The sequence below is a fragment of the Otolemur garnettii genome, unplaced genomic scaffold (assembly GCF_000181295.1).
Source record: "Otolemur garnettii isolate 467f Iridium unplaced genomic scaffold, OtoGar3 scaffold00048, whole genome shotgun sequence".
NCBI lineage: Eukaryota > Metazoa > Chordata > Mammalia > Primates > Galagidae > Otolemur > Otolemur garnettii.
In genome coordinates this window covers 7,044,223-7,071,443 of record NW_003852443.1, presented here as the reverse complement: position 1 = coordinate 7,071,443, position 27,221 = coordinate 7,044,223, and the positions used below count along the sequence as shown (strand labels likewise).

At 37.3% G+C, this 27,221-nt stretch overlaps 1 protein-coding gene across 10 annotated transcripts in view; it reads right to left on the bottom strand.

Moving 5' to 3' along the window:
- ZNF385B (zinc finger protein 385B) overlaps window positions 1-27,221 on the bottom strand; it is a 424,371-nt gene that overhangs the window by 13,326 nt on the left and 383,824 nt on the right. For all 10 annotated transcript variants that reach the window (XR_002773778.1, XM_023514152.1, XM_023514150.1 and 7 more), the window contains one exon: window positions 22,558-22,720. Coding sequence is in view for 9 of the 10 variants with exons in the window: in XM_023514152.1 (XP_023369920.1) it covers window positions 22,558-22,720 (163 nt within the window). In the remaining variant the exon portion in view is untranslated. The remainder of the gene's footprint in view (window positions 1-22,557; window positions 22,721-27,221) is intronic.

The window sequence follows — 27,221 nt, the reverse complement described above, 5'->3', positions numbered from 1 at the left end:
TTGTGTCATAGTTTTTAACAAAAATTTTAAAAATTAAAAAAATTTGAAAATATGAAAAAGTTTATAGAATAAGGATATAAATAAAATATATATTTGTATATCTGTACAATGCATTTATGTTTTTTTAATTAAATCATAGCTGTGTACATTAATACAGTCATGGGGTACAGTGTGCTGGTTCTATATACAATCTGCAATATTTTCATCCAACTGGTTAACATAGCCTTCATGTCATTTTCCTAGTTATTGTGTTAAGACATTTATATTCTACATTAACAAAGATTCACATGTACCCTTGTAAGATGAATCATAGGTGTGATCCCACTAATCACCCTCCCACCACCCATCCTCCCCCCTCCATGTTTATGTTTTAAGCTGTGACAAAAAAATCAAAAATTAAAAGAATTTAAAGTTTATAAAGTAAAAATATTACAGTAAACTAAGGTTAATTTATCATTGAAGAAAGAAAAATATTTTTCATAAATTTAGTGTCACTGAAGTGTAAAATGTTTATGAAGTCTAAGAAATATACAATCAGTGTAACCTGGTATCTTGTGCCCTCAATGAATCCCCAACAATAAAAAAAAAAAAAAAAGACAGAAAGAAATATACAGCAATGTCTTTGGCCTTTGCATTCACTCATCACTCACTGACTCACAGAGAGCAACTTTCAGTCCTGCAAGCCCCAATCATGGAGTGATACAGTGCCCTATAAATATATGCTGCTTAAAAAATCTTTTCTAGGCCAGGCAGTAGCTCATGGCTGTAATCCTAGCACTCTGGGAGGCTGAGATGGGAGGATCACTTGAGCTCAGGATTTTGAGGTCAGAGTAAGTAAAAGCAATACCCTGTCTCTACTAAAAATAGAAAAAAAAAACTAGCTTGGTGTTATGGCAAGTGGCTGTAGGTGGGCTGAGGCAGAAGGATTACTTTGAGGTTGTTATGAGGGAGCTGAAACCATGGCAAGCTAGTCTGGGTAACAGAGCAAGACTCTGTCTCAAAAAAAACAAAAAAACAAAAACAAACACACACAATTTTGATATTGTATTTTTACTGTGCCTTTGCTATGTTTAGATATGTTTAGAAACAGAAGTAATTACCACGGGGGTACAGTTGCCTACAGTGTTCCGAACAGCAACATGCTGTACAGGTTTGTAGCCTGGGAGCGGTAGGCTATAGTATACAGTCTAGGTGTGTATAAGCCTCTGCCATCTAGGTTTGTAAGTACTGTGCACCCTATAATATTTGCACAATGACAAAATCCTCTAATAACACAATTCTCAGAATCTATCCCAGTTGCTATTCAATGCATGACTATATAGGCAATCTTATTTTTACCTCACTGAATTCAAACATTCAACAGACCAGTTATATAAATAATATCTTAGACAGATATTTCTGTAAATTTGTCAATCATTTCCTTACACAAAGCATGTGCATTTTTGGGCTTTTGATGCATGTTGCCTGATTGCCCCTCCAGAATTGTCATACAAATTAACACTCTTAGGAGGTTCGTAATAGATTGCTGGCTTCCCTGTCCTTTACCAACCTAATTATCCACTGTCTTTATCAATCCAACAGAGGAAATATGGTACCTCATTCTTAATTTGATTTGCATTTCTTTTATTATTAATACTAAAGCAGACAAATGTCTTTTTGTAAGATAAATGATGATTTGTGTTTCAAAGTAATTAAAAATTCTTATCTATTCTGAAAGGAAACAAAAATTTTGAATTAAATGCTGTTTTGAGAGTTAAAACATTCTACACTAAATAAGAAAACTTTACAGTTATAGTGAACTTTCTTTTACATAAAACCAGTAATGTTAAGTTGGTTAGAACATGGTTCTTGAAAGCTGAATCAGAGGCACCGTCACTAGCAGGGAAATTTGCTTAGCCTAATGGCTACTCCAGGCAATTGTATCTTACAGTAATAGTAAAAATAATAATTGCAAATCAATAAATAATGCTGACAGTATTCACTACAGATCACGCACTATGTTAAGAACTTATTATTGCACTTAGTTTTCCCACATTCTAATCAGGTAGAGACTGTTACTATCTGTACCTATTAATTCTTTTTTATCTTTCATTGAGGTAAAACATACACTGTACATACAGTTTTGTACATTTTTGCATATTTATACACTAATGTAAACACAACACATAGGAAGTTATAGAATATTCCTACCATCTTGTAGGCTTCCTTGAACTCCCACTAGTGGTTCCTGCCTCCCAAAGGTGGCCACCTCTGCCAGTGTACTTCAGTTTTATCATTTCCGAACTTCATAGAAGTGGAATCACATAATGTGTTCCTTTGTGTTTGGCTTCTTTCTTTCAATACCGTGTCTATAAGACTCATCCATATGATTGTATATGGAGCCCCCCACCCCCTCGGTTTCTGGGTGGTATTCCATTGTTTGAATATGCCCCAATGTATTAATTTATTTTGTTATTGAACATTTGTAATGTTTTCAGTTCTTGGCCATTCTAAATAATGCTACTATGGACATTCTTATAAGTATTTTGGTAGACAGAAATACTCATTGATGTTAAGTATATGTGCATAGCAGAATCACTGGGCTGCAAGATATTCACACATCTAGCTTTAGTAGATTCCGAAAAGAGTTTTCCAAAATGGTTGTACCAATTTGTACTCCTATCAGCAATGTATAATAATTCCAGTTGTTACATACGCTGTTTAACACGTGGTATCAATATTGTTGAATAAAGGTGAGTGGATGTTAATCTTTATCTATCTGTTATATAATGCTAGAGCATAGCACAGTATGGGCAAAACTTGCTGAGAACCAGACAAATTAGTCTGCTTTAATACTGTCTCCTCAATAGCTGTGCAGACAATTCAGAAAATGGCATTAAGGAGAATAGAATATGCCACCCCTAAATATGCCTCTTTAGCATAAGGATTATTTTATTTTATTTATTTTCTCCTAGCCATAGGAGAAATTCTGAAAACAGGAAGTTATCACTGTAAGGCTGGGCATTGTGGCTCACGCTTGTAATTCAACTTTGAAAAGTAATACATAGATAATATCGCTGAAAATGTGCATACCTTTTTTTTTTTTGCATGGCCTGTGCATGTAAATATATAGGATGTGCTGTGTGCTAAGAAGACAAATAAAGCTGGGCATGATAAAAGAGTCAGCAGTGGCCTGTCTGAAGACATGATATTTGACAGACACCTAAATGAAATAGTAGGAATTCTGAGAGAAAGAGGAAGAAAGAACAGTAAGTACAAACATCCGTCGAGTGGGAATAAGCAAAAACAAAAGTCAGCAAGACTGGAGTCTGAGTGCAGGATGTGAGGTGGAGGAGCTGGCAGGAACCAGATCACAGGGTCTGGTAGAGAATGAGAGAACGCCGGGTGTAATCTAAGTATGATCACTGAGTAGGGAGAGAGGTGATCTGATTCGTGTGTTCATGATATCATTTTGAGCGCCTTAAAGGATAAACACACCATTAAAGGACACACACGAGGAGGTCAGTTAGCAGGCTACTGCAGCTATCCACAAGAGACAGAGGTGGTTGCTTGGGCCAAGGTGGTTGCTTGGGCCAAGGTGGTAAGGATAGAGAATGGACAGAAGTGTCAGGATATATTTGTAGGTAGAACCAACTAGGCACACTGCCTGGTATCTCTGGAGTATCAGAGAAAGAGAGGAATCAAGATCACTGCTATAGCTTTGGCAGAAGCACCTGGTAAATGGTGACTGGTGCCATTTACTGAGATTGGAGATAATAGCATCTAGGATGCCGACACAATTGCCTAGTTTCTCAGCGAGGGAAACTGGGCTATTCTTAGTTCTACTCCTGACAGACTGATTAATTTTACACAAGTGATTAAGTAAGTGGGACCCTGATTCTTACATGTGCAAAGTACTACATTTCTTATTGCCTTTAAGAACCAAGATTATAAAATTGAAGCTAGTAGTTCAAATGGAAGATACAATGAAAAGTTAACAGCTGGGAGGAGTAAGTTCAGACACGAGGCCTGGGGTAGGAATTCTCTTTATATTCAAGACTATTCATGCTGTTTAGCACTGAGGACAGAAAAAAAATTGCAGACCAGTCTTTACAAGCAAATCACTTTAACTAAACAATCCCTGCTCAACACACCAGGCCCCAAAGAAATGATTTTAATTTGGGGGGCCACTGTTATTCATTTATTTGCATACTATTTTTATAATTATTATTTTAAAAGGCTAAAATGTAAGTTAGTGCTTTAACATGTGTATTTTGCCTCCAATAAAGATGTAATGCTTATTGTATAGTCATTTACCATTTGTCAAAAAGTGGCTTTGAAAAACCTTGCTCATTGATACCTACTGGCAGCTTTCCAAAACAAGCCTCCAGAATGGAAAAGGAGCCCTAAAACTTGAAAGAGAACCCAGGACACCAGGGTTCTCAAGGCCACAGTTTTGATAGAATTGTACTTTGTGCTTTCTGAGGTTACTGAAGAATACTGCTTGTCAATTAATACAATTGATTTGTCCTTTTTATACTTAATATTACATTAACAAGAATTAAACAGAGGCATGTAGTGAAAGCACCGCTGGTCATATTCTGTCCTGTATTCACAAGCACCTTGTCCAATATCTCATTATTATTCCAAAAAACAAAGCAATGCCCATATTCCTTCTTAACACTCATTAAACCAAGTTAGCTCACTTCGATAAGGAATTCTGAAATCATTCTTCTCTGCCTTATCTTCATACTTTCTGAATAATAAGAAATTAATGGATGTCATTCAGAGTCCCCACCTTCTTTTAGTTGCAGTCCTGTGAAAAATGAAGCTGAAAAGCCCACGGGGCTCTGCACCAGACAGAAAGGAAAACAAAACAAAACCCCAGACTTGTATCTATGTACATCGGTGTGTTGCGGGAGACTTTTTAAGCTTTACCTCATTTATCTCTTCCATGTCTACACATCTGACACCGTAGAAGTGACAGAAACTACCAACTGATGACAACTATTTTAAAGTGTATAGAAGAATTCCACTAGGATATTTAATAGATTTGAAAAGAATTAATAGTAAAAAAGAAAAGCCATAGCACGCGAGCTGCAAGATGAACAAGTCAATTCAGTGATTTGCAAAACAAAATGGACCAATGCGACACTCATCACTGTATTGCTGGGTGCACAAGGAAGTGGTATCCATTTGTAGTATAACAGGACCACACCCGGGTAGAAGAGCAGGAAGAGAAGGCCGGTACTACAGATAATGATCAAATATAGCAGTCAGTTTGCCTCACTTTATTTTTTAAATATTTTCCTGAAAGGTTATGTGTAGAAAGATCTTGGAAAATTTAGTTATAATTTGCTCTATTTAAAAGATTTTTTTTTTTTTGGAAAGCAGAGCTTTTTGGCAATGTAATAATCATATACATTTTAAAATTCTGTAATCATATAGATTAGATTGGCTTAAATTAGCAACATATAAAATGAAAAGTTACATACTTGGAGAAGAGATCAATAAATCAAAGAAATTGCGGGGAGAGTGATTACATCAAGGAAATAATGCAACATTCAGCTTCCTCATAATGTCTCATTCGCAACTGTCTGGGCTCTTATTTCTTAGAGAAACAGGGAAACTGCATTAGATCACCCTAAGGTGAGAATGTCTTCCATCTATTCCTACTTTCCTCATAACTCTGAGGAAAAGGTTTACACTTTCAGGAGGCCTCTGTTTTAAATCTCTCTTTCCCATAGCTTCAACTACATTCTTTCTATTGGATTCTTTCTGTCTACAAAATGCTGAAACTTCCATGTTCCGAAAGTCCTTCCCTGACTTGGTTCACTCTGCCTTCCCCCAGCCCTTTCCATCTTCTCTGTGCCGCTGACCAGGAAGTAGGCCTGTGAAGTGGCCCTTTCTGCTCCCTTTCTTCTTCTTTTTTTTTTTTTTCTGCTTCCTCTCTTCAGTTAATCCATATCCTCCTGCCAAAGCCAATGATGTCTCTTCAGTCTTCTCTTGCTTGCACACAAGTTACTTCTCTAAACCTTTCCCCATGATGTCCACAACACTTTCCCCCACTGAGGTCTATAACACTTCCCTGGCCAGATTCTCCTTCAGCCTTGACAATAGCTCATTCTGGGGGCTCCCTTGATCAGCTTGCATTCTTCTGTCTGCCTCTCACTGTTGGCCTCCTGAAGGTCACACTCTTCTCTTCTATTCACTGCAATGACCTCCTCTACTATAGTGACACAGATTCCTAAGTCCACAAGTGAATTCGTTACTCCCTGGTTGAAGACCCTTCCCTAACCCCAGTAATCTATAGGATATCTAATTTTAGACATCTCATGGGTATTTTCCAAGTGGTCCTCACATCAGGTAAGGAATTACCAGTCATATGTTAGTATTGCCAGCAGTGACTATTGAATTCTTCCTTGTTTACCTTCTACATTTAATTAACTACCAAAGTTTATAGATACTGTCTTCAAACTATCTCTTCTATCACCCTGTTCACCCTTTCATTTAGCAGACATTAATTCAGTAGCTGCTTTGTGCCACTGCTTCATTTCAGACCCTCATCTATTCTCTCTGGATTGCCATAAACTTCTTCACTCATCTTGCTGCTCTAGACTCTGAGCCTGAATCCTCCCTCTTTCCCTGCTCTATGCTCCTGTAATCCTCATTACATAATTATATTGTGATCTTACACTAATTATAATTATTTATTTTCACTTCAAAATTATTACCACAACAGAGAGAGCCTTGAGTCCTAGAACTATGTCTTAATTTTCTTCATGCTCAGTGTACAAAAAAACATAGGCGGGTAATAATTTTGTTGAAGTACAGAATGCCCAATTCAAGAAAGTAGTCTCTAGTCTCACAAGTAAAAATACAAGAAAAATTCACTGCTAATAGCTGAATCATGACTAATGAAACAAATGTACATAGAACAGGCACATAAATGCATTTTAGCTGTTGATTATGTAATTGCTCTTATCATTGTTGTCAAGGCTATATATTTCCAATAAATATGTAATGTCAGTTGAGGTCAAAACAATTGTCTTAAAAACGGATCTCATTGACATGTACTAGGACAAAGTCATAACAACAAGCATGTTCCTTTGTGTCAGGTCCAACATTCTGATGTTTGATAAAATGTACAAATTTGTGGATTTCATTTTCTTCTTTATGAAGAATCCTACACAAACTTATGCATAGACAATGTGCATCAGATAAAGATATAGCTAAGGCATGCACCTCTAGCGGAAAATCTAAAGTTTATGTGAAAACAGAATATCACCGAAATATACCCATTCCTTTTTAAGGTTAAACTGGTGTTCTGTTTTGTCAAGGTTTCTCATAGAACTGTAGGTATTCTGCATTCTTCAGCGGTTCCTAGCCCAATAATCTATCTCCACAATACTCTGTACAGTCAGTATTAAATTACATCATGCTATATTCATTTGAGTTCTCAACAATTACATGGTTGATATATTTATGTAATAATGCACTGTGAGAAATTCCACATATTATGTCCTATGGCAATATTTAATTTTGCCTACCCTTTAGGTAATAGATGTCCATCACCAACAATGTCATTACAAAGACTTTAGGTCTTCATAAATGATACCACACCTGACTAACCCAAATCCCCAAGGCACATAACTTTGCACCAACTGGCCTGACTCAGAATACCAGAAGTCCATTAGTCATCCATTCAGGCTTTCAACTAGATGTCTCATTTAGAATTGGTCTAATTCCAAGTGTCCCCAAGGGTTACCCAGAAAAGTATAGTATAGGCTGGTTTATCTCATAACGCCAACTAGTTAGCTGACTCGCTTTATTAGTCATGGGATTTCCTGTTGGAAAATGAATCAATGCCTCACTCTAGGGTGAACTGCTGAACTACCTTTGGAAAAGAAAAAGTTTTCTATATTGCTTATGCCATTTTGCCAATATGGAAAACAAAACAGAATACTTTAAGTCATAAGCCCAGACACACCAAAGTAGCCAAGGACACACATGGAAATTAAGGCTAGTTTTTAAAGTTCTCTGAGTATTAAAATATTACACTTTGGGCCAATCTGATGCTGTTGCGGGCCCTTAATATCCAGAGTCACATTACTGTGCCTCCAGCTAAATTCCAGAAACCCTGTCTCTTCAAGCATGGTTGATGGCTGTGAAGCTTGCTAATTCCTAATTAACTATGTTTATGTCTAATTTTCATCTCTTGGCTTTAGACTAATCCTGAAAGCAGGGAAAATTGTCTATAAATTAAAGTGACTCTTCCCTGAATCAGAATCTGCATATCCTTATCTTATTTAAAAAAAAAAAAAAAGCTGATTCATTTTAAGTAACCCAGGACCATGAAAGTGAAGTGACTAAGTTTTAAGTCCCAGACTGGCCCTGTGCTGTACTCACATCTGCCAGGCTCAATCCTAACTTAGGATGTTGCTGCTCTTTCCATTTGAAAGCCCATGTCAATCAGGTTCTGGCCACTGGTTCTGACCTGCAGTGATTTTGTACTTTAATAAAATGTCAGCCATTGCCCTCTTTGTTTGAGCACCACATGACAACTGCCCCGCTGTCCCTGTGCCACTTTGTTGGGCAGCAGTAGCTACCAATGTCACTCAGATAAAACAGTGGCATCTCCCAGTATCTCCATGTTAAAAACTGGCAGCCTGTCCTCACAGTATCAGTGAACTGGCACTGATCCTAGTGAACTTGTCAGCTTTTCTGAGTGAGCATAAAAGCGGGCTTGTTTGCTAGAGTTCGAATCTAATGAACAGCTTTCTCCTATTCTGTGTAGTTTTCCAGCTATTTGACTTGTACAATAGAGAAATGATATTTCAACTTCTTCAGGTTGAAAAATTGCCCCTTTTGCAATGTGTCACCAAGAGATGTGAAACCGTCATTTCTGAGGAAGCTTTATTATGGAAAATAGAATAAGTAACTCATGTCACTCAAATCAAATCCCTCAGGGAGTAGGTCCAGTAGAGATTCAAAAGCCAGGAATAAGATTAAAAACTAATTTTCTAGGTGAAATGAGGAACAGGTTCTTTTTCTTCTAAATGAATGGCTTTTCACAGAGGAAAGAGAGTCACAGGGTCCAGGTAAAACATGTGAATTCAGCTCTCTCAGCTTCTTTCCCACCTAGAAGCAGAGATCAGAAAAGCATTTTCTGGCAGGGGGAGGTGCGTACTAACAATGGGAAGGTCAGCCTGAGAGCTAGCTAGGAACCTGGGTCTCTCTTCATCTCTTCATGGTGATAAAATTACAGTACTGTCAGGAAACACGCTTTTTGCCTCAGGCTACTTCAGGGAGACAGGCACCAACCTTTCCCACCTAACTAGAGGCCTGCCCTGAGGCGCTTTGAGGAGCCTGTGCTGACATTCCAGGGCTAGACTGCTCAGGTATCAAAAAGCTACCAATCAGCTAAAAACATATCACCAAAAGCACCAAAAGCCAATCAGACTTTTTCTTTAATTTCTAATCTAGCATTTGGGCCCAAATTCAATCTAAGGCTTTCTTAAGAAATTATCAAAGCCAGCTGTGTATCTAAAACCTATAGGTTGCAGGAGAAAGTCTGTTGACCATAGAAAGTCTCTTTTAAAAAGTGACATTATTTTAAGAGGCCTGAGTTCTCAAGGGGGTTTATCTGGGGTTTCTAATCATGCTAAGCCTCTTAGGAATATTGCTATACGAAGCCTTATAACTGTGTGACTGTGACCATGACAACATTGAGCAAGAAATAGGACATTGCTTTGCAAACTGTGAATGTAACATCTGTAACACAGAATAAATGGCTAAGAGTTTCTTTCCTATCCAATCTGTGCCCCATGATATACAAACTCTGTCAAGACATTAGAAATTATTATACAAGTAACATACAGCATGTGGGGAACAGAGAACAGAACCTGTCATCCTGTCATCCTGAATGGGAGTTTTAAACCGGGCTCTGTGGACTTCTAAGGGGCCTGTGAATGCAAAGGATTCAAGAACTTGGATGGCAAAAACAACTTTTTAAAAATTGATCTCAATTGAAATTTAGAATTTTCTTCAATTATAAATGAAGGCAAAAAACTATAGCACTCCTGGCAGTACCTGTGAGTTGGTCACAAATACAAATCAGAGACACTCATCAGATACTGCAGTTGCCGTAGAACATTTGAAATACTGTCTGTGCTCATCATCACTTCAAAATTATGGTAGATACTAGACGCACGGCTGGATCCTCTTAAATGCATTATTGTTACATTACTATAGCATCACAGAAAACCGACAATTATATTTCAATATGATTGGAGTTTTTTTTTGTAATTTGTATTTTATAGATTTAAAAATACCAGTCGAGAATAGGCTTCACTAGTCAGTCACAGAAATGCGTGGCATAGAAAGAGAAAGAATTTCTGTGTTTCTGCCCATCATTTCATTCTGCCTTTAGCTCTGTCTTGACCCATCATCTCAACCACTGTTACCAGCATCTGAATTCTCTTTCTTGTCCCCAAGTGTCCTTCACTGCTTGAGTTATTTAAATGGAACATTCACATCTCAGGTCCTATGAAGTCCTGGGCGCTCTGAAGAGAATCCTATTCTCCCCTGCCCTTAAGCCGGGCCCCCCATTTGCTTATAACTTCTCATCTGAAGATAGAGAGAATTTGATTCCCCTGCCCAGGCCTTCAGTCCTTCCCAGATGAGGTCAGCATCGTCAAGCTTGCCATCACTTACTCCTTCCAGACAACATGCTGTCCTGAGGACAACTTAAGGGTTTCTGGTTCACCATCATATACCCGGTGCCTGGCATGATGCTGGGTATTCACTGGGGGCTCCATAAATACATGAGTGAACACGCCAGTTTATAACTTTTGATTTAATACAGCTTGGAACTTTTAAATTTAACATATTGCTTGCCTTTTCCATGTTGCTACTTTTATTTATTTTAAACCTACATGATGCAAGTAGTTTATTTAAGTAATTCCCCTAGTATTAATGATCTTGTTTCCATCTTTTATTAATACAAATGCTATAATGGACATAGTAACACATAGTATTTTATTTTACTTGCTTTGCATTTAGAATTATTTCCTTGATACAGAATACAGAAAGAGAAATTAACTGTTATAATGGAATAAACATTATTATGGTTCTTAATTTATTCTATGAAGTTGCCTTTCAAAGGGTTCTCTCAATTTAAAATGCCATAAGTAATAGAAGCAGAAGAGCTGCTAATGATTATTCAAAGTACTTAAAAAAAACCCTTTTATTGGATATTAATCATTAGGTCTTATGGGCTACTCAAAGGATTGGGTAAAATTTTGGTTGTAAGAAATAAATAACTTTCCCTAAACTCAAAATGCAGTATATGGATTAATTCCTTTATGGAGTAAAATTTCTTTACTTGTTAACAAAGAACTAAATATATTGTGCTATGGAAGATGAATTAACTTAGATACAGCCATTTTACTCTTTACATGGGCAAAATAATCGTAAGACACAGAAGTTCAAATATTTGAAAGCCAGGGAATAAGTCTCTACTGTGATAAGAACTTTTTATGTCATTTCATCTTGGAAAGAAAACAAAGCACATATTTTTCTACAGACTAAGTACTTAGTGGCCAGAATAAATACCAAAGAATCATACACTAAGAAATTTTTTTTTTGTGAGAAACTGGAAGTGAAATGTCTGGCTTGACAGGTTTTCCCTTTTTTACCAATATAAATGTCAACAGGGACTTGTTAGGCTATGGCTGTGGCATTTCTCATTAGGATCACACCATTTCGTGAATTCTTTGATCTCAGTAGCCAGTGCTGGTTCCAGGAAAGCCTACTTTTCCATGTGTAGTACCCAATTTTCTCTCTGGACAGATGGGGAAGTGTTGAGCTGTCTTTTCTTTCAATTCTATAGCGCAATCTGTCAGTCTGTAAGATGGGGATCCATCACTCCAAATATAGTGTCTTCTTATCCCGTTCACATTCTAGGGAGAGCAGCACAGCTTCCCTATTCAATTCCACTTAGTTATATTCATTTAATATGTCCTAACCATGTGACTGCTGTGTGCAGGACGGAGTATCAGAAGACCTGATGTGAATGGATGAGACATATTAATTTGTGGAAGGATAAGCATAAACACATTTCCTCTATTACATAAAAAGGTGAGAAAGATCAAAAAAGTTCTTCCACATGTTTAAATGTCTCACTGGGGTACTCAGGTTCATGAAGATGTAATGTCCTGGGATGAAAATACAGATGTAAATGATTACACTAATAAATAATAAAATAAACACAGAAAGAGGAATAGAAGTGCCGGTCACTGTTGCGTGCCAAGATGGCATGAAATGATTATAGAATCAAAATAAGGACAAGGTCTGGAAATGTCTTTGAAGACATTGTTCCTTTTTTGGCTACCATCTACTGAGTGCCTGTTGGATGATATGCACTGTGTTGGGAACTTAACATTTATTGGGTAATCCTGACACCCCGAGGAGGGAAGTATTAGTACTCCCATTTTATAGATGAGGAATAGAAGATCAGTGAGCATGGCTTGGTCAAGATTATGTGAGGCAGAGGCAGAGCTAATCTGACTTCAAGCTTATGGCCTTTCTACTGTGCTATATAGATGCAAAGTATGTACATGGCACTCAAAAAGCATACCTCAGTTCATCGATCCTTGTACAAAGCCTCTCACAACTTGTTCTTTTAAAAAGCAAAACTATTTATAAAATAGAGTGGGGGAAAGAAACAGAATGACTTTCTGATGGCAGATTTTGAAGAAACGTCACTTAGTAAAAACAAAATCTCAAACAGCCGTCAGCAAGCGACTGACGTAGTAATGTCCATGAACCTTCATCCAAAAGTAGCATGTCCTGGTAGTAGATTTCAGGACCGTCCAGGTGAGACTCTGGCTTGAAATTACTTTCCAAGTGAATAACTCCAGGTCATTACTTCTCTCTGCATCTCACTTTCTGGTGTGTGTAAGAAGGCTGCTATCATCATTACATAAGGAAGCATATATAAAATATGTAGCATAGAATAAAGCACACGAAATGATTATTCTATTACATGTTAATCATTACTAGTATTGATGTTAAAATTACTTTTTGCATATAAGTCTAACAAGCTTTGATCTGTTTTTCCATAACAGGATATTAGGTGCAGTATAACGAAAGATGATGATAGCTGACCATGGTAAGAGGCAGCTGTCATCTCTCACTGATAGAAGAAAGAAGGGTAGCTAAAATAACACACCACAGGAGAGCCAGGGAAAAACTCCGTAAGGACATCAATAACAGGCCTTTCTACTATAATTTACATTTTGTAAAGCTCTTTTACAATCACTTTATTTGACACATACAACACTGTTTGATGTGGGGAGAGCATTATTTCTTCTTTTTGGATGAAAAAAGAGTAGCTAAGAGAATTTATTAACTTCCCTGGAGTAATAGCTGGTCAAAGAGCAAAGAGCACCACAATGATGTCCTGAGCAATACAGTAGCCACTAGCCTGTGCTGCTACTTAAAACTAATTAAAATAAAAATAGCCAGGCTTCATGGTCATCGCCTGTAGTCCCAGCTACTCGGGAGGCTGAGGCAAGAGAATCACCTAAGCCCAGGAGTCGGAGGTTGCTGTGAGTGTGATGCCACAGCACTCTACTGAGGGTTATAAACTGAAACTGTCTCTACAAAACAAATAAACAACAGTAACAACAACAAAAACTAATTAAAATGAAACAAAATGAAATATTTAGTTTCTCAGTAGCATGAGGCATGTTTCCAACACTGAAAAGCCACATGTGGCTGGTCACACACACGTTGGACACACAGATTACAACTTTCATTCTATCACAGGATATTTTATTGGACAGTGCTGGTCTGTAGAAATGAGAGTACCAATTCATTACTATGTAATACTATGCCTGGCGTTCATAGCAGGAACTTGAGTCTCAGAGAAAGGAGTCAGGGAAGATGAATGTATTTTAGAAATGTTTCTGGGAAAAACAATTTAAGCTTTATACTATAAGGCCAACTTGCATGGCACCAGACTGTAAGCATCACCAGAATCGGACCCAGCATCCCCCAAAACGCATAGCACAAGCGCCCTCCCCACTGAGTCGACACATTCAGTGGCTCTATTAGATCAGTCAGCCACATCAGAAAAATATGTTACAGTTAAAGAATTCGTCTTGAAGCAAATAAGTGGAACGTCATAAAAATATAATAACCTTTGTTGAAATCTCAAGGGCATTTATGGTTATATATTTACAAATCTATTCACTGTATATACAAAGTCCTTTTATATTCCAATATATTTTGAATGCAGGGGGGTGTAAATAAACGTAATCAAAAGCAGTGACTACTAGTTAAAATAAATATGACCGAAGATGAAAAAAGTTTTTAAAAGTGATATAAGCCTTAACAAGGAGAAATCCAAAGTTTTGTTTTTTGGAGTGGTTTATAATATATGCCCAGTAAATCAGAAGTTAACATATCCCTAGTAAATCACAAGTTTTTGGTTCACTTTTCTTAGAGCAGCCCTAGAAAACAGCTTTCAAAAGCGGAGAAACTAACAATAAAACGTGTACCATTCTTTCAAAGCAGTATAAAATGCTCACAAGTTTCCTAAGTTAGTTTCCAGAGGATGACAAACATTTAACTACCTAAGAATCTTCAGCCTTGTCTGGAAGGATGCTGCTGTCAAATTCAAGGTGCATGGGCAAAGATGAAGGCAGCTTCATTTTTTAAATTGACTTTGAAAGTCTTAATGATATATGTACATTTCATGAAAACATGAGCCTTAGTATAATGGTCTGTTCTCCTGAGACAGATGGGACTCATTTATGTTCTACATGACTGTACCCCAGAAATTCAGACTTAAGATGTTTGTCATAAATATGGCTAATCTATTATTTTATGAGGGACACTAAATTTCAGCTTCCTGGTTTGGGATAGATGTATGCTAAATTTATGATGGTGCTTGTCTATAAATGACAGATGCTGCCAAAGCAGAAAACTATCATTTTCTTCCATTCAGTATCACAAGGTCCTGTTGCTAGTGACAGAAAGGGGTGAAGAGGCAGTTCAGAAGACCTTGCTGGTTAATTGATGGAGTCCTGGGGCAGTCAGTGGAAATGAGAACTTGTCAATTGTAAAAGTTGGCCCCATTTGTAACAACACATAAAAACTATGAGAGACACAGGGGGACCCATAAAAATGACGAGGCGAGGGTCTCCATTTGTATCTTTGGCAGGAAAACTCTTCCACAAAATTGAAAATGCACTCTCAAATGGCAATAGGGTAACCATAAAAAGCTGAACTGCAGGCTTTCCAGGCAAATCATACTGATCTACTAGTTGATAAATATTCTGGGTTCACACCTGAGGAATTTCTACTATGGAGAAGCACAAAATGCTGAAAACTAAAATGAGTTTTGAGGTGCCCTGTCCTCTTCCCCTGCTGCTTAGGTCTTTTTTAAACACCATTATCTCACAGTCTCCATAGGTCCTGGGTGTGGGATAAACAAAACAGTCTTCTTACTCTCAGTGGAAATCTTTTGAATGGGATGATTCAAAGTGCTACTGAAGATGTGGGCAGTGTTTACAGTAACCCACTACACCCTTTTAGAGGCAGGACAAGGCTTCTTCCATGTTGGCAATGGCCTGTCTCGGTGTTAACTTCTACCTCAGTGAATATATCTGGCTCTGGACATGTGAAACCTACAATTGTCAAGCTGGAGCTTTGAGACCATTTGTTATTTGCCATTTACCTGAAATGAGTATTTTTATTCAAATTTACCCTTGCGAAGATCTGTAACTTCTAAAACTTTGCTTTATAACAGTTAAACATTACCAGCAACATAAATATAGAAACAGTATAGAAACTAAAGATTATCAGTAAAACAAAAATCTCTAATGCTCCTTCACTACCATAGCACCCACCAAAAAGCACCAACAGTGTACAAGCAACTTAAAAGTGATACACATTCCCACTCTCTGATTCTTTGTCCACTGGAATACTTGCATTTGCTCCTCTCAGCCACAGAAGTTTATAAGCAGTCGGAATAATAGAACAAGAAACCCTGAATTCCCACTCTGAGTCTACTGGGATTTCAATTGTGCAATGTCACACATGAGGCCTGACAATTAAGGTCATGAACTCATCCTAGAAAAAGTGCTACATTCCTCATTGCTGAATATCACTAGGGTCACCTTCAAAGTACTCCCCCCATCTGGTGACCAAAGTGATATTTAGCATTGCAGTACGCAGCACTTTTTCTAGAATGAGCTTGTAAACTTAATTGTCAGACATTGTACAATGACAGCTCTGATGTCCATTTCAGAAAAACAGTTCCAAAATTTCTTTGAAGGGTGGACAGCTTTCCAAGGGAAGTACCTTGAAGATATTCCATACCTTCATAGTGATATTAAGTACTGAGGTATGTAGTGCTTTTTCTAGGATGAGTTTGTGAACTTAATTGTCTATCAACTTTATAAGCCATCAGCCCTCTAAAATTCTGGTTCTCTATTGTGACCATATTTGGGGGAGCAGCTTGAAGGGGGTAAATATATATTATTTCTCTTTATATCCCTAATATTCAAAATGATGAAACAAAAATATCACTATGTTGGCAATTCTTCAAGGACAAGAAAATATCTTTCTCCAATTATTGTATCCTAGTGTGTGGCAAAATATACAGATATGCTATTTATTAAAGATAGCAAATATTTGTTGAGTGAATAAATGAATACCAAATTTGTTTCATGAATGAATAAAAGACAGATACTAGTTTCAGCCCTACCTTCCTGGTTAAGAGTAGTCACATCCATGTGATTAGCTCTTTTATAAACTGAACAAATTAAAGGTATCCTTTTTATTATATTTTAAGCAGAACATGCTGGTTCCATTATCTTTGTTCTTAAATACTTCTATATTTATGGACTTTTGAATCATTCCACATGATTTTGTCAATTTAGACAGCAACTAATTAAAGGCCATTTAAATGGCCATCTGACCTTTGACAAACCAGACAAAAACATACACTGGAGAAAAGACCCCTATTTAATAAATGGTGCAGAGAAATTTGGATAGCCATACGTCAAAGACTGAAACAGGATCTTCACCTCTCATCACTCACAAAAATTCATGATGAGCAACAGACTTAAACCCAAGGCATATAACAATTCTAGAAAAGAAAATGTTGGAAAAACTCTGATAGACATCAGACTAGGCAAGGAATTTATGAAGAAGACCCCAAAGGTAATCACAGAAACAGAAAAAAATTAATAAATGGGCTTGATTAAATTAAAAAGCCTCGGTACAGCCAAAGAAACAATCGACAGAGCAAATAAACAACCTACAGAATGGGGGAAAACATTTGTAGGCTACATACCCAATAAAGGGCCGATATCCTGATATATCCAATAAAGGGCCAGAAGCTATAAAGAACTCAAGCAAATAAACAAGAAAAAAATCAAACAACCCCATCAAAAAGTGGGTGAAAGACATAAACAGACACTTTTCAAGAGAAGGTACACTAATAGCCAATATACGTATCTTCAAACATATGAAAAAAAGCTTAACATTGCAGATCCTATGGGAAATGTGAGTCAAAACCACAATGAGATATGATCTAACTCTAGTTCAAGCTAACTCTAGATCAAGCTTTGAGAGCTTTTATCAAAATGTTACAAAACAACAGATCCTGGTGTGGACGCGGAGAGAAAGGAACACTTATACACTGTTGGTGGGACTGCACCTAGTGCAATCTCTCTGGAAAGTCATACGGAGATACCTCTAAGAGCTAAAAGTAGACCTTCCATTTGATATGGCAATCTCATGGGTAATAAGTCATTTGATCAAAAAAATCCCTGTATTCAAATGTTTAATTGCAGTACAGTTGCAAAGATGTGGAATCAACCTAATTGCCCATCAATACATGAGTGCATTAAAATAATGTGGTATATGCAGACTACGGAGTACTACTCAGCCACAAAAAAATGGTGAATGAATATCTTTTGTAACAACCTGTATGGAGCTGAAGTATCCAAAGAATGGAAAAACAAACACCACATGTGCTCACTATTAAATTGGAACTAATCGATCACCACTCATGTGCACATACGGTAGTAAATCTCAACAGAAACCAGGTGGGTGGGTAGGGGGAGGAGGGCGCAGGCAAATTTACACCTAATGGGTATGATGCATGCTATCTTGGTGTGGGAATACTTATAACTTTGACTCCAACAGCACAAAAGCAATTCATATAACCAAAATATGAAATAAAATAATAATTTGCTTAAAACCAAATAGCTTTATGTAGTTGAAACTAGAAATGTATCTACTTTTAAAAAACGTAGACATACATACTATTAGGTTGACTATCAGATTATCATCAGGTCATATTTTACTATCTTTAGGAAACAATTTTCTTTTAAGGCTCTGTATTTTTGAACCTGGTAGGATAGCTGCTCAGCCTTTTGGCTAAGATCAAGTGAAACAAAAGATTCTTCGGTTTGATGTATGGGACATCTTATCACAGGCGTGTTATCATACATTTGGCATCATGACATTTGAATTCCAGGGGTAAATTTGGGTGCAGTTATCTGGCCAATATGTTCTAGCCATTTCCTGATGCTGACTAATGCTTTCTGTGTTTTGACTCCAATTCTCCCAAAGCACATTGTCCCCCCTTATCACTATATTTCAAACTTCCACTGATGTATCTTTAAAAGTTAGGACATATCCTAGGAGACCATAAAGCTATTTCTTTGTATTTTACACTTAAGTCTACCTCAACATATAAAATGTGAATGAGACAGCTATTATTACTTAACTGCCTTTAAAGAAATATATTTAATTTTCTTAAATGATGTTATAAAAATAACATTTCTTCAATTGTAGTTTGAATTCATTTTGTTTACCTACTTGAGATAAAAAAGAAAGTTTCCAATAATACCCTACAATTGTCATATACGACAGCTCCATTATAACAACTCTCTTTGTATTATACAGATCCAAATGCAACATAAGCCAAATTTTGCCGCTATATATAATATATAAGAGTGAAAATGGTTATCCCAACAGCCAAAATGGCAGAAAGAAGGCTTCCATAGCTTTTGGAAGATTGTTAGATCACTTCTTAGAATAAATAATATGTGCGCTCAAGGAGCATAGAGAGGTCATCTGTGGGTCCCATGTTCCTTGTTAGATACTCTGCATTCACACCTTGCCTTGACTGATACTCAGTGAATCCCAGGGTGCTACTCTCTCCCTTAATACCCTATTATTTCCTCTTCCTTAAAATTTGCTCTCATTGAACAACACTTTGTTGCCAAGCTATTGATGCTAAAACACGAGAAGGGAAATTGAATTAGTCAATCCTGTGGATGCTGTGAATGCCTGAATATTTGAAATCTGGCATCTGAGATATCAAGTGTGTGACATTTTCGCTTTTCATTCAAATATCTAAGAATCACAAAAATAGTACTTAAGCCCACTTGACAGGAGCTCTTCATTCAGAAGGGAAAGGCCAATGCTAGGGAATTTCAGTCTCATGAGATTTGCCAATCAGCCATGAATTTTCACTGTGACTATTACTCTAAATTTTTGGATGACTCCTTTAAGGCAATGTTGTCTGAAATAAAACATTTCAGTCGATCAAGTGTCACAAGCTCCATTTCTCTTTCTCACTCCCTTTCCTCGCTTCAGTCTGCCTAGAGTTTTTATGAAGCGCTGGTTTTGTGTCTTTTGTTTTTCTAAAACAAGATTTTAAATGAAATGAAAGCCAGATAATAACAAAAATCTCGTACCCTGACAAAGCTGTAGGAGCTTTTCAAGGACTTACAAATAGGTGATTAGCGATGCCTGATGTATTAATTACATTGCTTAGACCAGCTTTCCCACCTGGGCAAAGCTTCTAATTTTCTAACTTAAAACACGTATGGGAATTCTTAGACGCTGGCATTTGGTTGAAGAACACATATCTATTTAGCAAATACAAGCCACTTTGTTTATAAATAGTGCCATCATTCAACAACTTTGGTATTGCTTCTGCAAATGTAATAGAAGAAATAAAATATATCATTAGTATTAATACTTATACAAAAATATGGAGATACTTTATATAGGTTTTAAGTAAGAAAAACCTTTCCTCTTTTTCAACATGGAAAATGAGGGAACCACAAAATAGAGGTATTTCCCATCACTTCTAGCCCAAATCTGTATAGTGAGTGAGGTCAATACTGTTATAGCAGGTGCTGTGAGGGTGGGTAGGAGAATGTAGAGGAAGCAGAGATGCAGGATTAAAAATGACCACGTGTCTACTGAAGAAAGGGTGCTGTGGCTGAGATTTGCTTTCCTCTTCCTCCTAGTTCTAGGTCTTACTAAATATTTCTTGTTCCTTGTTTATATCACTATTATACTTAACCCCGGCATGTTCCGAACGCTCAGTGAGCAAACACAACTGCTTAGGGAGTGGTGCTGTTTTACTGAGCATCCACTAACATTTGAGTGTTCTAATAAAAGGCTTGACTTGTTAAATTTTATTTCAACAGATACTTGCTGAAATTGGGCACCCCACAGGTATAAGCTGGGACTATAAACTAGGCACTTTTATTTGGATTTCCTCTTTCCATATTGTTCTTTCCTTGATTCTATCTCCTAATCTTTGACTTTCTCTCCTACTTTCTTTTCTCTTCTTTTGCAACTTTTCTTCTCCCTTTATCTTCTTTTTTCTTCATTGAGTATTCTTCTATTGATCCTTCTCTATTTCTGTTCTAGATACTTTTTTCTGATCACTACTTTTGCTACCATCCCTAGAGCAAACTCAGTTTCCCAATAGTAATGTAACTGCAGTGGGGCATTGAGCTCACTCAGAAGCAGTGCTTGGAACTCTTAACCTGTCAACTGTTCTATTAGGTCAAGTCACAAAATCAGCTAATAGAATAGAGTGAAACTAACTTTCATTATTTTTATATTTTCCTTATACATTCTTCTGGAAGTAAAGAGCATAATTCAGGTAATAGAATCTTTGGCAGAGTCTTGTTTTATAAGGGCAATGATATCCCCTGGAAAATAAATCCAGGCAGGAAGTCAGGAGATGACGGTTCCCACTCTCCCAAACACTGGATAACCTCCAGCAAATAATTGCCACAAGCTGTACCTTCAGTTTGCTATTTTGTAAAACAGAGATAATACTTAATACTGTATCTGATAAATATTGGTTAAAGAATAATTATATATGCTAAAAGGCTTTGTTCTTTAGAAGGGGAGAAATGCTATATGATAATCTAGTATTTATTACTGTATCTGTTCATCAGAAAACATGATTTAGTGATTCTATCATATAAAGAACAAAAGGTCTTTGTGTGATACCAAATTTGGGTTAGCTTGCGATTTCTAGGCTGTTGAGCTTCTGTCACCAGCATCTATGGGGCCTGATCAATACTAGCCCTTTTTGCGTAGCCTCTTTGAACAGGTTTTTCTGAATCTTCCTCTTACTGCAATGGACTTGCTCTTTTCCAGAGGCCCTGGGTAGCCATGGGAAACCATTCTTAAGTCGCTCTTCCCCAAGTTCTACAGTGACTAAAGAGCAAAAGAGAATTAGAAATGTGTGTGTCTCCCACAACAGTGAGGTTCCTATAGAGAAAGTCAAATGTAGGTGATTCCTACGGGGAAAGTCAAATGTAAGAGAAAGAACATATTTGGTTACTCTCTTTTTAACAGACACTGTTCCTCAATTAGCCCCTGCAACAAGAGAACATATCCATCACAGGCCCTGAGGGGCAGATGTGAGAGTGTGAAAGCCTATTAACCATCCAATTTCATGGTATCCATGCTGCAAAATGAATTTTTTCTCTTTCCACTGAATGAACTTACTCAGAAATCCTGCTGACTCATTGGGACTCGGAAATATAGATCATTCTTAAGAGGCGTTTCCAGTAATAACCCACTTTCATTTATATGGACAGTTCTTCTGTTGATCAATTCATGACTTTGTAAGTAGTTCCCTTAAAAATCTTTACATTCATTTGTAACTCTGTGAGGAAATCCACAAAGGTTTTAAAAAATCATAGCCTTTTATTACTAAGTACATTTCTAGATTTATTTACTCATGCCATTCTCCCAGAAAACTTCACCTTTTGCCCTTCACTGGGGTAAGAGAATGCAAAAATGTCTACCAGTAAAGAAGTTCAAGGATTCCCTCATTTAAAAAGTCTATAGTAAGAACCAAACATGGAAGGAATAGAAAGAAGTAATAATTGACTCAGTATTGCAGATCCATTTACCGATTTTTGTCTAAACACATTGTGACTAAGTAGCGTCTACTAATTTTCATGCACAAACACTTTTATATATGTATATATATTTACACACACATATATATTTAGATGTATATAGTTAACACATGGAATGGCAACATATCAAATGCTTAAATTTCATGCAAACACATAAATCCTTCTTGTGAAGGAAACATATTCATATTACAAAAACAAATCATGGAAAGTAACATGCAACAACTGAGGGGAGGAAAATGGGGTTGCGGTGGGGGGATCAGGAGAAACACAAAGAATGTAAAGAACAAAAAGTGTCATTGACCTGATTTGTCAGAGCTGTTGCCTGTGATTGGAGTGATGGAGCAGCTGGGATTAGCCTTTGCGCTGTCCTTGGAAGAAACCATTTTGGGTTTATTTTTCGTTGCCTCTAGTGCTTTGACCTTCTTGGCATGTTTACTTCCTTTGTAGTGGGCCTCGGCCTGGCTCTACAAAGGAGAACAAATCAGGCTCATTTTTTGCTACTTACAAACACCACAATGGATGATCATGCAGGAAAAAAAAAATATATTCAGTCATAGGCACCACAGACATTTACAACTCAGGGCTTGACCACGTTTTTGGCATTTCATGAAGTGGTATACCGGTATTCAAAACCCTCTATACAACACAGAGGACCTGCATCTTTAAAAAACCCAGACATTAAGTGAGTGGACAAGAGAGTCAGGGCAAAATTGTGATGAAGGTGAGCTTTGTCATCAGTGCCCTGTCACGAGTGCCTGTTGGGTTTACTTTTCAAATATTCCCCTGGCATCAGCAGCTTTGCGTGTCCTGTGCCTGCACATGGGCATGACCTTCCACAACCATTTCCCTGTAGTTGAAAATTCTGTCTGCTCTACATCTACTGTTTTCTGGGCTCTGCTCTGAGACCAACCGGCGTGACAAAGCAATACCAGTGTGTTAATAGATGTTACCGAATGGAAATGACACTGGATTTTGGAAACATCTACAAACACTTCATGTGTCATTTTGATAACTCATGTTCCAAGAACAGATAATGAAAGCCTGAGGAAAGGTTAGGGACAATTCCTGTTTCTGATCTCAGATGTGATTCTAAAGCTAATGCAGTTAGTGTTAAATTCAGCGATACCCAAAGCATATGTAGAATTGTACCTGTAAGGCTAGATCAAAAGGAAGAAAGAAGAGTAAGACAAAAACAAAGCAAATCCCAACAAGCCCAGAAAACAGTCCGTCAATTTCCTGACATTTGGAAGATTCCCCTCTGCCTACAGAACGAGGCTTTTTATCTTTTTGGCACTTGGTCCTAATATACACATGAACAAAACAAAGTAAGTATATTCACTGGAATTTTATCTTGAATTGACTCTGAAAAAATATAAACATGCATTTGGTGAAAATATAACAAAACAGATGGCATATTGGCTTAGGTATAAAAGTGAAATGGATGATAAATTTCAGGTAAAACAAATTTCTAAAGAAATAACGACTTCTTTTTACATCAGTTTTCTTTATATACTTGTGTGTGTTTCTAATGAACTCTTCCATCCATTTTCCTGATGGGGGTGTGTGTGTGTGTGTGCACATGCGTGTGTAGGTAGGTAGGTAGGTAGAGGTGACAGTGGACAGAACAGGCCCTGTGTCTTTAGGGGCCATGTTGACTTCACCAGTACATGAGATAATAAGTGTGATGCAGAGTTATCCACATGCAAGTGTGAACTAAAATAGCAAAGCACGCCTGTTGTGGGAGATACAAAACAAAGGGGAAAAAAAGGATGGGGGGGAGTGGTGTTAATAAAAACTTCCTAAAACTGGGAATTTTTGATTTGCGATTTCAAGAAAGAGGTCCATATAAATTGGCAGAGAAAGTGCACTTCTGATGAAAGGATACGGGGATAAGAAAGGACTGAGGCGAAAGTACAGAACAGAGAGGGAAATGGCTGGAGAGGGTCTTACCTAGGCCTCTTGTTGGGAGGCCAGGGAACTGAACACGTGGCTATGTGGAGTAGGCCACCACTGAGACAAGATTCTCAAGCAGAGGCATGATGATAAAAATTTCAAATGGAGAGGATTTCTACGATGCTATTCCTTATGTGTTTGTTTGAATAGGAGAGAAAAGAGATGCGACAGATAAGAAGGTGGCAGGGGGAATATGTGATTTTTTTGGTAAAATCATCAGTGGAGAAAATGAATATAATAGAAAAAGTCCTAATTATAATAATAACATTGATTTCATGAAGGTTCGGGTATTATCACTATAAAACTATTTCACTGCCAACTACTAGAGATGAAGCTCTCTTGAAACACGCCATAATCGGACTAAGCCATCCGAGGCTTATTTTTGTGTGAAGTGTTTCTTCTGAATTCCCAGCTTTTTCCACTCCAGTTCACCAGGCTCATGTTGCTTTGCTGTCCTCAGATATCCGGCCATACCTGGGTCAGAAGAACAGATGATGGCGAGTGCCACTTCAGTGCCAATATCACTTCTAGATCTTGGTGGGGGATGAATCTACTTTGTCCCAAGCTTATCAATGATGCTGATGAAGTTGTTCATGCCAAACATTATGGCCGATGCAACCACGATGTCAAGGGTCATGCAATGAGTTTAATATCATACTCTGTATTTTCTGTCCCATCTGGGTTGGAGCTTTTTGATACATTTTTGTCATAGTCTGTTTTTCAGTATTCTTTGATTCTACTGTGTCATTTCTTGTGGGGTGAGAGGCAGTTAGGAAAACAATATATTGCCTTTCATAGTAGTGCAATCTAGGCATGGGTTTTGGTTTTGTATTGCAACTCAAGTTATATAGGTGATTTCTCTAGTATGTAACTCAGAGAACCCAAGGTCTATAGCCTTGTACTGACTGCACAGTCCCTACCTTCTTGAATATCTTTTCGGAAATGCCTTTTTAGATCTTCTCTGACTTATCATCACTCTTACTTGGTTTGCTCAAAGACTTCTCACATTCTCTGTCAAGTTGAGAAAGAAAATCCCAACATAGGAGAAAAGTGTAACATTATTTTAAGTCCTTGATTTTGACAACTGAGAAGAGACAAATCCAGCTAATATTGTTGGGTCATTATAAATTAACAATCTATGCAAACAAAAATAAAACATTTGATAACATGAAGTTAAAAAAAAACTACTATTATTATTATTGAGCACTGTTCCAGGAACTGTTCTACTGTACCTGGAATAGTGCTCAATAATAATAGTTGTTTTTTTACTTCATGTTATCAGTTGTTTTATTTTTATTTGTATAGATTCTTTTAACTCAATCAATCCTCATAATAGCCTATGAGATAGGTCTTATTAACCAGCACTTTACAAATGGAAAACTAGGCATAGAGAAATGAAATAACTTATCTAAAGTCACACAGGTAGGTGTAGAAGCCACAGGAATGTGAAATCCTTATATAAATATTCCTATTTAATTATGTGACCACACATTACATAAACACATACTTACACTAAGTTTATATTATCATTTTATTAGAAGTGATATATTATACACAAAGAAAGCATACCCCTTTTAATAACTCAGAGAAGGTTTATAACAAAGATATGAATTTCTATGAATAGAAAATGTCTACTTAATTCATGAGAAATATATTAGAATAATACATTAAGTCTGGTCCTTGTGATGAGTAGCTAAGTTCCACTTTTTAGGTATATAACAATTTCTACAAGATGTCAGGAGATCTTCTAGAAACTCATTTATTCCAAGTATGCTAAATAGCTCAGTGTTATTCTAGTGCCCTTTGGCTAGAGAAACCTATGGTTCTCTAAATACAATCTCTCAGTACAAGATAAGCAGAGTGTCATTTCCCCATTACTATTCCCTGGCATCACTACAGAAAGTTAACAGCATCAATTAACACTCGGGATAAAGATCCAGCTAAGTGACACCTCGCTGGATGCCAAGATGGAAAGAACTCTTCACAGCTATGATCCACTTTCCCTTTCACTTCTGAGACGTGGAGCACGGGTACTTCACTTCTACTGACTGCTGTTTGGGAAAAATGGAGGGGAAGATTGTGGAATGGACAGAATGGCAAGCGCCACTCACATTTGGCATCGTTCTTATTTTCCTGTGATAGTCTCGTTAGTAGCACTACGCTATTCTCAGTACTGTATCTGAGGCAGTGTCAACAGCTTCTAAATCCTGGGCAAATATTCAAGTGAAACTGAGACACTGTTAAATAGCAACATGATCAACCTGACTTTATTTTCTAGGAATCTCCTTAATTGAAGAGTCGAAGAAACAAGGCCCAGAGCCAGAAAGTCTATGAACTGGACAATACACACAAAACTCAATCAACGGTGGTTCTTGCACCACTTCTAAGAAACTTGGTTGGCCAGGCTGACTTACTTTGACCCCACGACTAATCAGCAGACACATTTGTCTAGCAGTAATGGTTTGCTTTCTGCTTCTCCTCCTAAAGTGCTGCTGTGCTCCCAACTGGCAGTGATCAAAGAAACCTCTTGATGAGAATTGCCAGAATTAGAGAGTTGCTCAAGTCACCATACTGACCTCAATGTAAGAATTCATCAGTATTTGGGGGTTCTTCTCTGGTAGCTTCCACTCACAGAGGAACATCTTTGATAGAAAATGACCTCCTGGATTTTTTTTCCTCCCTTAATCACCTTTGTTACTAAAGCCCTTCACTTTTCCCAGGTCCTCCACATCTCTCAGGACCCCTTTGGTCCGAACAAAAAAGATACAGAATGAAATAACTTATTGCTTTAAAAACAAAAATGTAACATGGTATTCCTGAGAAGTCTTCAAATTCACTATGCTCTCATTTCCCATTTTTACCTTATTTCCAATTTGGAGTTCCGAATGATGGCTAGGATGTTGAATTTTGACATTAAAATGTGTTTACTTTGTATGGAAAGAACTGTCCAAACACCAGCTCACAAAGTAGCTGGGGGAAAGAAATGAACCTCCAGAAACTACTTCACTGTCT